Source organism: Arvicola amphibius, chromosome 15 (genome assembly GCF_903992535.2).
Source record: "Arvicola amphibius chromosome 15, mArvAmp1.2, whole genome shotgun sequence".
NCBI classification, from domain to species: domain Eukaryota; kingdom Metazoa; phylum Chordata; class Mammalia; order Rodentia; family Cricetidae; genus Arvicola; species Arvicola amphibius.
In genome coordinates, this window is record NC_052061.1 from 22,005,825 (window position 1) to 22,019,488 (window position 13,664).

General features: G+C 41.5%; 1 protein-coding gene across 1 annotated transcript in view; it reads right to left on the reverse strand.

Moving 5' to 3' along the window:
- Positions 1 to 13,664, reverse strand: part of Prmt9 (protein arginine methyltransferase 9) — a 45,610-nt gene that overhangs the window by 20,904 nt on the left and 11,042 nt on the right. Inside the window, 4 exon segments of the mRNA XM_038312538.1 lie at positions 1,825 to 2,008; positions 4,656 to 4,848; positions 9,291 to 9,397; positions 10,786 to 10,886. Coding sequence (XP_038168466.1) covers positions 1,825 to 2,008; positions 4,656 to 4,848; positions 9,291 to 9,397; positions 10,786 to 10,886 — 585 coding nt within the window.

Sequence of the window (13,664 nt, forward strand, 5' to 3'; positions counted from 1 at the left end):
TCATGAGGGCTGGCAGCAAGCACCTTTATCCACTGAGTCCCCTACATACATTCTTATGACTTGGGCTCTACAAACGTTATCAGGGTTTCTATGGGTTAAGTACTCCCACACTTTATACTTTTCTAACTCATTTTCGGAAGAAGAAAAGAAGAGAAAGGGGAAAAGGAAATAGAAGTAGGAGAATAAGAAGAAGGAAGAAGAAACACAGGACAGTACACACTTGAGAAGCACTTATACTAAAATTAAAACACTAGCATGGGGGCTGGAGAGATGGCTCAGAGGTTAAGAGCATTGCCTGCTCTTCCAAAGGTCCTGAGTTCAATTCCCAGCAACCATATGGTGGCTCACAACCATCTGTAATGGGGTCTGGTGCCCTCTTCTGGCCTTCAGGCATACACACAGACAGACTATTGTATGCATAATAAATAAATAAATATTTTAAAAAACAAAACAAAACACTAACACGGTTTCTCAGCAAGGTCGACAGGCAAATTCATGAAGTGGTTCATTTTTCTTTTGTTGTTGTTGTTTTGTTTTGGAGGGGTGTTTTGAGACAGGGTTTCTCTGTGTTGCTTTGGTGCCTGTCCTAGAACTAGCTCTTGTAGACCAGGTTGGCCTCAAACTGACAGAGATTTGCATGCCTCTGCTTCCAGAGTGTTGGGATTAAAGGCATGTGCCACCACCACCTGGCTTTTTTTTAAAGGAACATTTCTTTCATCTACTGATAAGTACCACTTGAAATTATGAAATGATCAGTGAGAGTTACAGCTAAGGGGCATGCAATAGAGTAACTTTAAATCTTTATTTCGAGACAGAGTCTCACTATGTAAAGCTGGCTGGCCCTGAACTGCCGCCAGGGTGCTGGGATTAAAGGTGTATGACACTGAACACAGTAGTTTTTGCTTTTTAATAGAATATCTTCTATTTACTCTTTTGGCAATTTCATAGACATAAACAATGCATCTTGACAATAAGCACTCTCAACCCCATCTCCAGGAACTCTCAGCCCCTCTCTCCCACTTTCCAAGGCAATGACTGAATCTCTCTTTTTGAGAATGGGGCTCAGTGTGCAGCCAAGGTTGGCCCAGACTCGCTACACAGACCAGACAGGCCTTGGATTCCCAGAGGTGTGCCTGCTCTTAGTGACTCCACAGTCCAGTGATCAACAGCATGCACCACCACAGCTGGCTTCAATCTCTCTTCTTAACAACACAGAGTTCTGAAATTGACTTTTGGACAAAGAATGTGGAAATTCCGAAATACTGAAGCAACACTCTTTTGCTGAAAACTTCATCTCTAAAGTGATTCTGTTTTTCTTTTTGGTCACTGACTCAATTACTTAGAGTAAACAAAAAAAATTGTTTGATTGGTTCCATGGGAAGAGGTTTGACTTAATTTTTTTTAAGATTTATTTATGCACTTTTAATATGTATATGGATGGTTTTCTGCATATCAGAAGAGGCCTTCGGATCCCATGGGACTATGGGTATAGACGGTTCTGAGCTGCTAGTGGGTGTCCGGAATTGAACTTGGGTCCTCTGGAAAAGCAGTCAGTGCTCTTAACTACTGAGCTGTTTCTCCACCTGCCCCCAGTTGTTCCCTGTCTCTCCCCTCCCCTTCAATCCTCTCCCATAGTCACCATGCTGCCAATTTACTCAGGAGATCTTGTCTTTTTCTACTTCCCATGTAGATTAGATCCATGTATGTCTCTCTTAGGGTCCTCATTATTGTCTAGGTTTTCTGGGATTGTGAATTATAGGCTGGTTTTCTCTGCTTTATGTCTAAAAGCCACTTATGAGTGGATTTTAATGAGATAATATTTACCTGCAAGGGCCTGTACTGGATAAACAGCCTGTTCCCAACAGGTTTCCTCCCCAGGACTTGTGGACAGACTGTATTCGTCATTGAGCTGGAGAACAAACCAAACCATGACAGCATCCAGCACGCCTTCTTTAATAGCAGGAACACTGAGGGGGTGTGGCTCTTTAGTTGCAAGACTCTTTAATTCCTGAGAAGAAATATAAAGCGGGTAAGAAAACAGAGTCTAGGAAACTAGTAAGGAACAAAACGAATAAAGAATGAGGTTTTATAAATTAATATGTATTTCCCTCAATGTCAGCCCACAGTCCATCCTCGCAGTCAGTCCTCCCCTGTCCAACTATGGGATCACAGAATATCAGACATCTACTGAACATACACTGCGAGCGCGCGCGCACACACACACACACAGACATTCTCTCTCTCTCTCTCTCTCTCTCTCTCTCTCTCTCTCTCTCTCTCTCTCTCTCTCTCTCTCTCTCTCTCCATGAGATGAAGAAAAACATGCCAGCAGTTGTTGCGGGAGCTCCTTCTGCTCCTTCAGCCAATAGCTGCTGAGATACCATCCCATTGGCACGTGTCTCTCTAAAAATTTTAAAAAGTCCCTCTACTCTGGCTTCCAGCTCTGCTTCTGGCAACTAGGCTCCCTTCCTGATTACGCAGAGGGCTGTTGTCTGGGATGGTGATTTGTAAGTTTTTCCCCTTCAAATAAATAACCATTCTATTAATCATAATTCCAAACTGGTGTGGGATTGTTTGTGAATTACGCCTTCAAGCGGTGTAGTGCCAGATGACAGGAGCAGGCAGCAAAGCCATGGGGTCATTTATTTTATACTGGAAAAGTGCATATGTGCAAATGCACACACATGGAAAGAAGAGCAAGCCTGGAACACACACTTCAAACAAATAACCCAAGGGGCTGGAGAGATGGCCCAGTGGTTAAGAGCACTGCCTGCTCTTCCAAAGGTCCTGAGTTCAATTCCCAGCAACCACATGGTGGCTCAGAATCATCTGTAATGAGATCTGGTGCCCTCTTCTGGCCTGCAGGCATACATGCAGAGAGAATACTGAGAATACTGTACACATAATAAATAAAAAAGATAATATTTCTACAAAAACAAAACAAAACAAAACAAATAAGGAAGAAACAATACCTGGCCTTTTCATTTCTGTTCTGTTTTCCTTCAAAGTGTTAAACAGACAGACACTACTTCTAAAACTAAAATCTTTACAGTGTGTGTGTGGTGTAAGAAATAATTCAAATAAAAACTCTTAAAATAAATAACAGAACAGCTGTGGGGTACTTCACAGCTGTACTCCCACTACTCCACTACTCCCTGGAACACTGTGTCTGGTCAGGAATGACCTTAAAACCCAGGACTGCTCAGTGTGATAAAACTGAACTTAAAACAGCTGCAACACTCCCCCCGCCCCAAGAAGAGACGAATTAAGAGGGACTTCTGGCTACACTTTTAAACTTTCATGACAAAATGCCCTTCCTTCAGCCACCTCCACCCCAAAGCATGTGTCATGAACATCATTGTTTCTTCAAGACGTTAGAAAGGGTCTTATTCAACAGTTCTTGGGCTCTCTGGGCATATTGTACACACATCTTCCTATCAGCCACCAGGACAGGCATAAACAAGCTAGGGTGGTCCGCCATCGGCCTTCCTCAGGTCTGTTCTGGCTTGAAAAGGCAAAGCCCAAGCAGGAAGTGTAACTGTAATAAAGAGGCTCGTCTAGCATGTGTCACGTCTAGATTCAATCTCTGGGATCCTGACAGAAACCTAAATGTTCTCTGTCTCGGGTGCCTTCAGCCCTGGCTGAGATGGGATGCCATTAACCTAGCACAGTGGTTCTCAAACCTCCTCACGCTGCGACCCTCATACAGTTCCTTATATTGTGGCGACCCCAACTGTAAAACTATTTCCACTGCTACATCATGACTGTAATTTTGCTACTGTTATGAATTGTAATGTAAATATTTATGTTGTCTGATCGTCTGAGGTGACTCTTGTGGTAGAGTCACTCAACCCTCCTCCAAAGGGTCATGACCCACAGGCTAAGAGACACTGTCCTAATGACTTTAATTCATTTGAATTTAGATTAGTGCTCATCTGAATGAAAACCATTAATTTGAGAAGACAGCATAACAAAGAAAACAATAAAGATCTAGGCTGAAACTTTTGCCTGTGTGTTTACAAACATGAGAACTCTGCAGCACTAACTACTGCAAACAGTAAATAGCACTAAATAGCACGCATTCTCTTGCTCCTACTGTCATAGTGAATGTTCATGAAAAGCACACAGCACAGGAGACACTTGACAAACTCGAGACCTTTGCCCTTGCATTTAAAAAGAGTATATTCAAAAGGGAATTTTAATTTGTTGCTAATCATTTCTTCATAAGTAGAACCTCATGTACATTCAAAAAGTAAGACATAGTCATGCAGAATCAGTGGTTGTGGAAGGACCTTTACACCCAGCACTCACCTGGGAGACAGAGGCAGGAGGATCTCTGAGTTCGAGGCCATCCTGGTCTACAGAGTGAGTCCCAGGACAGGTCTACACAGAGAAAGCATGTCTTAGGAGAGGGGCGGGGGGGGGGGAAGCAAAACAAAAAGTAAGATTTCATACACTACCTGAAACAATTAATGAAATTCTTAAGAGTAAGAATTAAGGGCCAGGCATGGTGGCCTACCACAGAGGTAGGCAGATTTGTATTATTTCCAGGCCAGCCTGGTCCACAAAGTGAGTTCCAGGTCAGCCAGAGCTGTTAGCCAGAGAAACTATGTTTGGGGTTTGGGGATAAGGAAGAATTAACTTCTTGTTTTTACCTGAAGACTGCTGAAATCCACTTTCATAATTTCAAAGCACTCTGTCAGAGGCAAATACCCTCCAGGGATCCGACTCATCTTCTCAGTTGTATATGGTTCAACTGCGTCTCCAGTTTCTGCAGAAGAGGAGGCTGGGCTCTGAAATTTCACACTTGCTGGCAAATGGACACCAGCAATGTCCTTAGTGCCCACCCTAGTAAGAGTTTAAGAAAAGGCGAGGTAAAAGATGTGTTTTTTTAATTATCAAAATCATTATCTAGTAGTTGAGAAAATATAAAAAATTAAATAAGACCTCATAACCACAGATTCACATAAAGAAAAATATGATAAAGTCTATAGTAAAATGAACAACTTTGTAGTATAAAAAGATGGTTCAGTGTTAAACACACTTGCTATTCTTGCAGATGTCCTGAGTTCAGTTTGACTCTCACACACACCACCTGCAACCCCAGCTCCAGGAGATCAACACGCTCTTATGTCCTCTTATGTCCTCCACAGACACCACAAACACACAGCAGAATTCACACAAATACACATGCATAAATAAAAATTAGAAAACTTAAAAATTAGAAAATTAAAAAGGACAATATTTAGAACATATATTCAACAAACGATCATATTCAAATTTACTTTTGAATTCTGGCAAGTTAATAGAAAACAAACAAAAATGAACAAAAACTTAGATACCTCACCAAAGAGAATAACCAAATAAAATAAGACCATCAGGGATCATCAAAGCAATGAAATGAAAACCACAATGCACACTATACAACCTAGAACAGGAATGGTCAATAGCAAGGGATGCTAAGGATACTGTCTCACACGACTGTATTTATTGGTACTCTTTAATGAATTAATTTAACAAGCAGAAGCACTTAAATTTATACACAAACATACACACACACTTTGTTTGCATGCCATTCCTAGTTCCCCCTTCTTCCTCTCTTTCTGCTCCCTCCACCTTCCCCCACCTCATTCCCCATCCATTCCTCAGAGAGGGTAAGGCCTCCCCTGGGAAGTCAACTAAGTCTGTCTCATCACCTCATTGAGGCAGGACCAAGACATCTACCACCCTTACCACCCCTGTGCCTAGGCTGAGCAAGGTATCTCTCCATAGAGAATGGCTCCACAAAGTAGGTTCATGCATTAGGGTTAGATCCTGGTACCACTGCCAGTGGTACACATACTACCCAAATCACACCATTTTCACCTGCATTCGGGGGACCTAGTTCAGTCCTATGCAGGTTCCCCAATTGTCAGCCCAGAGTCAGTGATATCCCACTAGCTCCCATCAGCTGATTCTGTGGGTCTCCCCCATCATAGTCTTGACCCTTTGTTCATATTTTCACGCCTCCTGTCTTTGACTGTATTCCGGGAGCTCAGGCCAGTGGTTAGCTATAGATTTCTGCATCTGCTACCAACTGTTTCTGGATGAGGGGTCTAGCTTCTCTGGGTTGTGGACTCCTCTGGGTTGGTTATCCTTTGCTTTATGCTTGATATCAACTTAAGAGTGAGGACATACTATATTTGTCTTTCTGAGTCTGGGTTACCTCACTCAGGATGATTTTTTTTTTTTTTTAGTTCCGTCCATTTGCCTGCTGAAGCACAATTAATAAAAATCCAGAGACAGAAACTGGGGTTCAACTGGAAGGTCAGAAAAGCAAAACACCCAGCCACTGGCTCTTACCTCTACCTCAGTTCAAAATGGCGACCTGCCTCCAGGAAACCTCAGATGAGGCTGTGACTGAGGTTGTCTCCTCCTGTGTTATAATCCTCTCTAGTTCTGGGATTAAACTACCACCTGGTTTCTATGGCAAGCTAGTGTGGCTGCTGGGACTAAAGGTGTGCATCACTGCTGCCTGGTCTGTAGGACTGGCCAGCGTGGCTGCTTTACTTTTCTGACCTTCAAGCAATCTTATTCATTAATAAACAAATGAATTGCTACTACAGCCTGCAAATTTCAAGATGTCTTTTTTTAAACCACTGAATAGTACACCATTGTGTAAATGTATCACATTTTCTTTATCCATTCTTCAGCTGAGGGGCATCTAGGTTACTTCCAGGTTTTGGCTGTTACAGATAATGCTGCTGTGAACATAGTTGAGCAAATGTATTGTGCTGTGAGTGTGCTTCCTTTAGGCATATGCCCAAAAATGGTATTGCTGGGTGTGATTCCTAATTTCCTAAGAAAACGACAGGCTGATTTCCACAGCAGCTGTACAAGTTTGCATTCCCACCAGCAATGGAGGAGCATTTCCCTTACTCCACATCCCCTCCAACATAAACAGTTATCAGCGTTTTTTTTATCTTAGCAATTCTGACATACGGTATAAGATGGTTTCTCAGAGTTGTTTTGCTTTGCATTTCTCTGATGGCTAAAGATGCTGAGCATTTCCTTAAGTGTCTTCTGGCCATTTAAGATTCTTCTGTTGAGAATTCACTCTTTAGATATGTACCTTATTTTTTAATTAGATTATTCAGTATTTTGATGTCTATTTTCTTGAATTCTTTATATATTTGGGAGATCAGCTCTCTGTCCAATATGGAGTTGGTGAGGATCTTTTCCCATTCTGTAGGCTGCCATTTAGTGTTGTTGACCATATCCTTTGCTTTACAGAAGATTCTCAGGTTCAGGAGGTCCCATTTCTTTATTGTTGCTCTCAGTTTCTGTGCTACTGGGGTTTTATTTAGTAAGTGGTCTTCTGTGTCATGCTTTCAAGGGTATTTCCCACTTTTTCTTCTGTAAGGTTCAGTGTGGTTGGATTTATGTAGAGGTCTTTGATCCATTTAGACGTGAGTTTTATGTGTAGCAATAGATATGGATCTATTTGCAATCTTCTACATGTTGATATTCAGTTATACCAGCATAATTTGATGAAGATAATTTCTTTTTTAGCTTCTTTGTCAAAAATCAGTTGTTCATAGGAGTGTGAGTTAATATCAGAGTCTTCAATTCAACTCCATGTCTGTTTTTTATGTCAATATCAAAATGTTTTCATTACTGTAGCTCTGTAACAGAGCTTGATGTCAGAGACGGTGAAGTTCCTTTATCATACAGGATTGTTTTTGTTTTGGATATCCTGGTATTATTATTATTATTATTATTATTATTGCTTTTCCATATGAAATTTGTAGTGAGGGGTTGCGGGCAGGCCTGCTTTTCGTCCCACCTGGATCCCACACAGCTAGCTTATGCCCCGAAATAATAACATACAAACTGTATTTTTTTAAACACTGCCTGGCCCATTAGTTTCAGCCTCTTACTCACATCTTGACTAACTCACATCTAATAATCTGTGTAACACCACATGGTGGTATCTTACTGGGAAAGATTCAGCATGTCTGACCTGGTGGCTGGCTTCATGGCGACTGTCCCAGAGAGGAGAGACATGGCGATTGCCCAAGGCATCTACCTCACTTCCTTCTTCCTGTTCTGTCTACTTCACCCACCTAAGGGCTGGCCTATTAAATGGGCCAAGGCAGTTTCTTTATTAACGAATGAAATCAACACAAACCGAAGACTCTCCCGCATCAGAAATTTAGTATTGCTCTTTTGAGGTCTGTGAGGAATTGTGCTGGGAATTTGGTGGCTATTGCACTGAATCTGTAGATTGTTTTTGGTAGGATTGCCAATTTTACTATTTTAATCCTACCTATCCAGGAACACTGATCTTTCTATTTTCTGATATCTTCTTCAACTTCTTTCTTCAAAGATTTAAAGTTCTTATAATACAGGTCTTTCACTTGCTTGGTTAGAATTACCCCAAGATATTTTATGTTGTTTGTGGCTATTTTGAAGGTATGTGTAATGATATTTTATTTGTATTTTAATTTAAAAAGTTTGCCTGAAGAACAGAATGTAAAACAGCTACACTGGTCAGCCATCCAGGCCAGGCAGTGGTTAAAGAGAGTTTCCCCACATTAAGGAATGGGAAAAACCATTAAAAAGGAGGGATTTGGATCTCTGTATGATGATTGTTAGACAGTTTGAAAACAGAACGATGAAATGAGAGAATATGTAATTTAAATGTCCTACTTGCTTGTTCTTTATACAACCAAACACCACTACCTGCAGAAAGTAACCGCAAGAATTCTCAAAGGAAAGAAATCTGGCAGATGGATGTGTTCCATTTTGTAGAATTTGGAAAGCTAAAATATGTACATCACACCACTAATAACTATTAATGAAGTTACCAAGAAAAACAATACTAAAATTTATCCTCACATTGGAAATCCTTACTTGAACTTCAATTAAAATCAATCTGAACTTACTATTTTTCTACACAAACTTCTCACCCAGCGAGACAACAGTAAGCTGTAGGAAAAGTTCACTTAGAAAAAGCTAGCTTCAATTCTAGAGTTCTACTAATTAAACATGATAAGCAGGCACGAAGCTTGGAAGTAGTGTTTTTCTTTTTGGCGGGGGGGGGGGGGGGGGGGGAGGGGGAGTAAAGAGATGGGGAAGCTTTCTGACACAGGGTTTCTCTGGATAGTCCTGGCTGTCCTGGAACTTGCTCTGTAGACCAGACTGGCCTCAAAATCAGAGATCTGCCTGCCTCTGTCCATCCTCATCCCCAGTGCTGGAAATAAAGGTGTGCGCCACCACTGCCCAACTTAGAGTCTTCTCCCACTTACCTATGATGTCTTCGTATCTCTGAACACTCTACTGCCATCCCAAATATAACAACACTTGCTGGTATGACTCTCCCATACTGTCCACAATTTCCATTTGCTCCTTTGGTCTGAAAATATAATAAAAGTCACATCATTACATGTACAAGTAAGTTTGTGTCTATATACAGGTTAAAGAATTTTTCCTTTAAAAAGTATTTTTACTGTTTCATGTGTTTAGAATACAAGTACAAAAAAGAGAGAGGTATAAAGCTATATCACTTTAGGATATAATAATTTTTAAAAAAATGAGCCAAGGGCTGGAGAGATGGCTCAGCAATTAAGAGAACTGACTGCTCTTTCAGAGGTCCTGAGTTTAATTCCCAGCAACCACATGGTGGCTCACAACCACCTATAATGAGATCTGGTGCCCTCTTCTGGCCTACAGGCAGGATACTGTATAAATAAATAAATAAATAAATAAATAAATAAATAAATAAATCTTAAAAAAAAATGAGCCAGGTGGTGGTGGCTTTAATCCCAGTACTCAGGGGGCACAGGTAGGCAGAACTCTGCAAGTTCAAGGCCAGTCTGATATACAGATAGAGTTCCAGGACAGCCAGGGCTACACAGAAAAATTCTGACTTTAAAACAATAATGGAGGAAGTGGAGAGATGACTGAGGTTGAGAGCAGTGGCTACTCTGGCAGAGGACCCAGGTTTAATTCCCAGTAACCACAAGCAGCTAACAGCCATCTCTAGCTCCAGCCCCACAGGGTCAATGCGTTCTAACCTCCACAAACACTGCACACATGACAGGCGCACATACACATTCAACAGGCACACACACTTGACAGGCACACATAACAAACACTCAGACAAAATGAAAGTAAATACATATTTAAAAACAGAAAGAAGATAAAAGTAGGCTCAAAATACAGCTCAACAGTAGAGAGCACAGGCCATGTGTGAGGCACCAAATTCAACTCTTAGCAACAAAAAAGAAAAATATCAAAGTCATCATTTTTTTTGAAAAATAAACTGCTGTTGCATGTTAAATACATATCTTCTCTACACAGTGGACTTTACTGAAGTCTCTTCCTATATTCAGTATACACGGTAAATGGCACGTGGGCTGCAGCAGGAGTTCAGAGCTCTGTCTAGAGACTGAACTCACTGAGGACCTTAAAACATTACTGAACTAGCATTACTATCTTCTCTTTTAGAGATGTTCCAAACTCCCAAACACCGACACTGTGCAGGCCAAAGGACTCCCTCTCCTACAACTACACTCAAACAAGGTCACTCATTCGCCTCCCTTCCCATCGCATTCTTCTCTGTAAACCTTCCTGGTACACAAAGTGCACACTGTGTGTACACCACTATAGAATGCTTCTCCTTGTGTTTCTCTCCAGGTATACAGACATACTCTGATATATTTCTGTACATCCTCAGGACTCAATACACCTTTTGAAATAGTGAATTCTTAATCAAACTTGAGTGTTTTTTACATGGGTTACCTTTGGTTGCAGAAGCAAATGCTCCCATGCATGAATTAAACTCGCCACAATTCTTTCTCCAAACACACCTGCATCAACAGTTTCTGTTACAACTAGGGACACTCTATAGAACGATGTTTTAAAGATACGTGTGAGTAAAATGTCATGCTATTTATTTAAAGCTGTCAGAGCTGAGACAAGAGAAAAAGGCAAATACATTATAGAAAATCCTGTGTAAAGTTTCCTAATGCATTGCATTTTAGCACCTTCCCCTGAACTCTGCGGTGCTGCTTGGGTTCCTCTCTTCATCAGTTCCTCTTCTTTGCTCTGGGCATAAAAGGGCTACCTTCTCAGACGTTCATTCACTGCCTAAGTCCTGAAGAGTAAGGGGTGCTGAAATCTTTCCTGGTCCCTTCATTGACATCAAACATTTAGCACCTAACTCTAACACTCCATACAAATGTTCTTCTACCAGCCTGGAATGGTGCCTTATGTCTGTTGTCCCTGAACTTGGATTGTGGAAGACAAGAAGATCACACAGAAGTTAAAGGTAATCTTTGACTATGTTGTGGGTTTGAAATCAGCCCAGGCTACATGAAACCCTGCATTAAAAAAGCAAAAATAAATCAGGGAAGTTCTCTACATCACATCCACAGGTTCTCTACCATCAGGGAGGGAGTACGTCCATAGGTTCTCCACCATCAGGGAGGGACTACATCCACAAGTTCTCCTCCATCAGGGAGGGACTACATCCATAGGTTCTCCTCCATCAGGGAGGGACTACATCCACAGGTTCTCCACCATCAGGGAGGGACTACATCCACAGGTTCTCTACCATCAGGGAGGGACTACATCCACAGGCTCTCCACCATCAGAGAGGGACTACATCCACAGGCTCTCCACCATCAGAGAGGGACTACATCCACAGGTTCTCCACCATCAGAGAGGGACTACATCCACAGGTTCTCCACCATCAGGGAGGGACTACATCCACAGGTTCTCCACCATCAAGGAGGGAATACTTCCACAGGTTCTCCTCCATCAATGACCCTTCTTAAAATGAAATTTTATTTTGTTTTTGTTTTTATGAGACAGGATTTGTCTGTGTAGCCCTGGTTGTCCTGGATCTCAAGCTGTAGACCAGGCTGGCTTCAAACACAAAAATCCTCCTGCCTCTCTGCCTCCTGAGTGCTGGGAATAAAGGCGTGTGCCACCACTTCCCAACCATGTCTGTTTTGTGTGTGAATCAGTTCTCTCCTTTTACCCTATGGGATTGAGGGATTGAACTCAGGTCATCAGGCTTAGCAACAAGCGTCCTTACCCAGTGAGCCACCTTGCCAGTCCAGTTATACTTCTTGCAGGGCAAACATCTGATGCTGGTAAGTACCTTCCCCTCCAAAACTTCCCTTCCCTGGGCCTGACCGCGCCTGTCTCACCGCTCACTCCTCCAGTCCCCACAACAACCCACTCCAGAGTTATGCGCTCTTACTCATTCTTTCATTCTTTCTAGAAAACCCAAGGACACTCAGAACTATTTCACCTTCTCTGAATTCCTTTAGCTTTCACTGTGAGCATCACTCACTTCTGTAGTCTAAAGACATCCACAAATTCCATCAGTGATCCTTATGCCCCTCTCTAGATTTATAGGTATCTTAACAGCAGGGATGACTTGGGTATCCTCCACAGTACCTAGACCCAATTAGACCTACAGACAGGAAACATTCAATATTTATGACTGCATACACTTAGAATACAAAAAAATTTCTCAAATCGTCGAGTCCTGCAACTTAGTTCAGAAATCTGCTTATTGTCAAAGTGAACAAATAAGAGTCTGAGTTCAGATCTCTATTTCATTTGCTTCAAAAGCAGTCTGTGAGGAAAATACAAATTAAAGTAACCGTAGCTTCAAGTCACCCCAGATCTTATGTGGAAGCCCTAATCCTATATTTAGAGACAGAGCCCTTAGGAGGCGATTAAGGTTAAAGTCACCAACATGAGGTTCTAATTCAACAGGACTGGTGTCCTACTGAAAGAGCAAACACTAGCAATAAGTCACACACACAGCAAAGGTCACATGAGGATACAAAGAGCACGTAGCCCACTGCAGCCCGGAGGAACTCTGCCTGAAAACTTTTGTGTCTGCTGTTTAAAACTGTGACCTTAGGCTCCTAAGACAACTTAGGACGTTTTGTTTTTTATAAAGTGAGTACACACCTGCACTAACAATCTGATAAACATCTTCACGAACAAAGACTACTGGAAAGTTTAAGTACCATGCACACTTATTAAAACTGAAAGATGACTTAAAAATAGGAGTTCAAATAACAATAGAGTATAATAAATTCTTCATATGTAGACTACATTTACGTAAGGCAGAAGAGAGACAGCATAGGCAGAGTTACAAGACAAGTGTCACATTAAGAAAAGGGAAAGTTCTTTGAAAGGGTGGGCCAGATGATTTTGAAATCCCTGCAAGTTCTGATCTTCATTGTTCTCCTGACCACCCTGAGATGCAGAATACTCAAGGCTGCTAAGACTGTTCTTACAGCATCTGAGAGATGCAAGGCAAAACACACTGCCAACTGGCACTTCTAACCTTCCATTGTCAACAAGGATAGTAATGAGAACGTGATGTCTGCTCAGGGTAGAATGTTCACACTTTATACACAAACACAGGAAGTCTATCCACTTTTATGAACAAAAAAACATGAGCTTACGTGATGTATTAAAGATGGTTTTTGCTCAGTTCCTCACTATCAATTTTCCTTGAGTTCTTAGGTACTCTTTAAAAAGCATGTTATCATAAAATCCTGTATCTTATTAAACTGGCTAGTAACCGTGCCGTCACAGAATGAGAATGTTTTCATTTACGCAAAAAGCTGGAAACGTATCTTCATGGT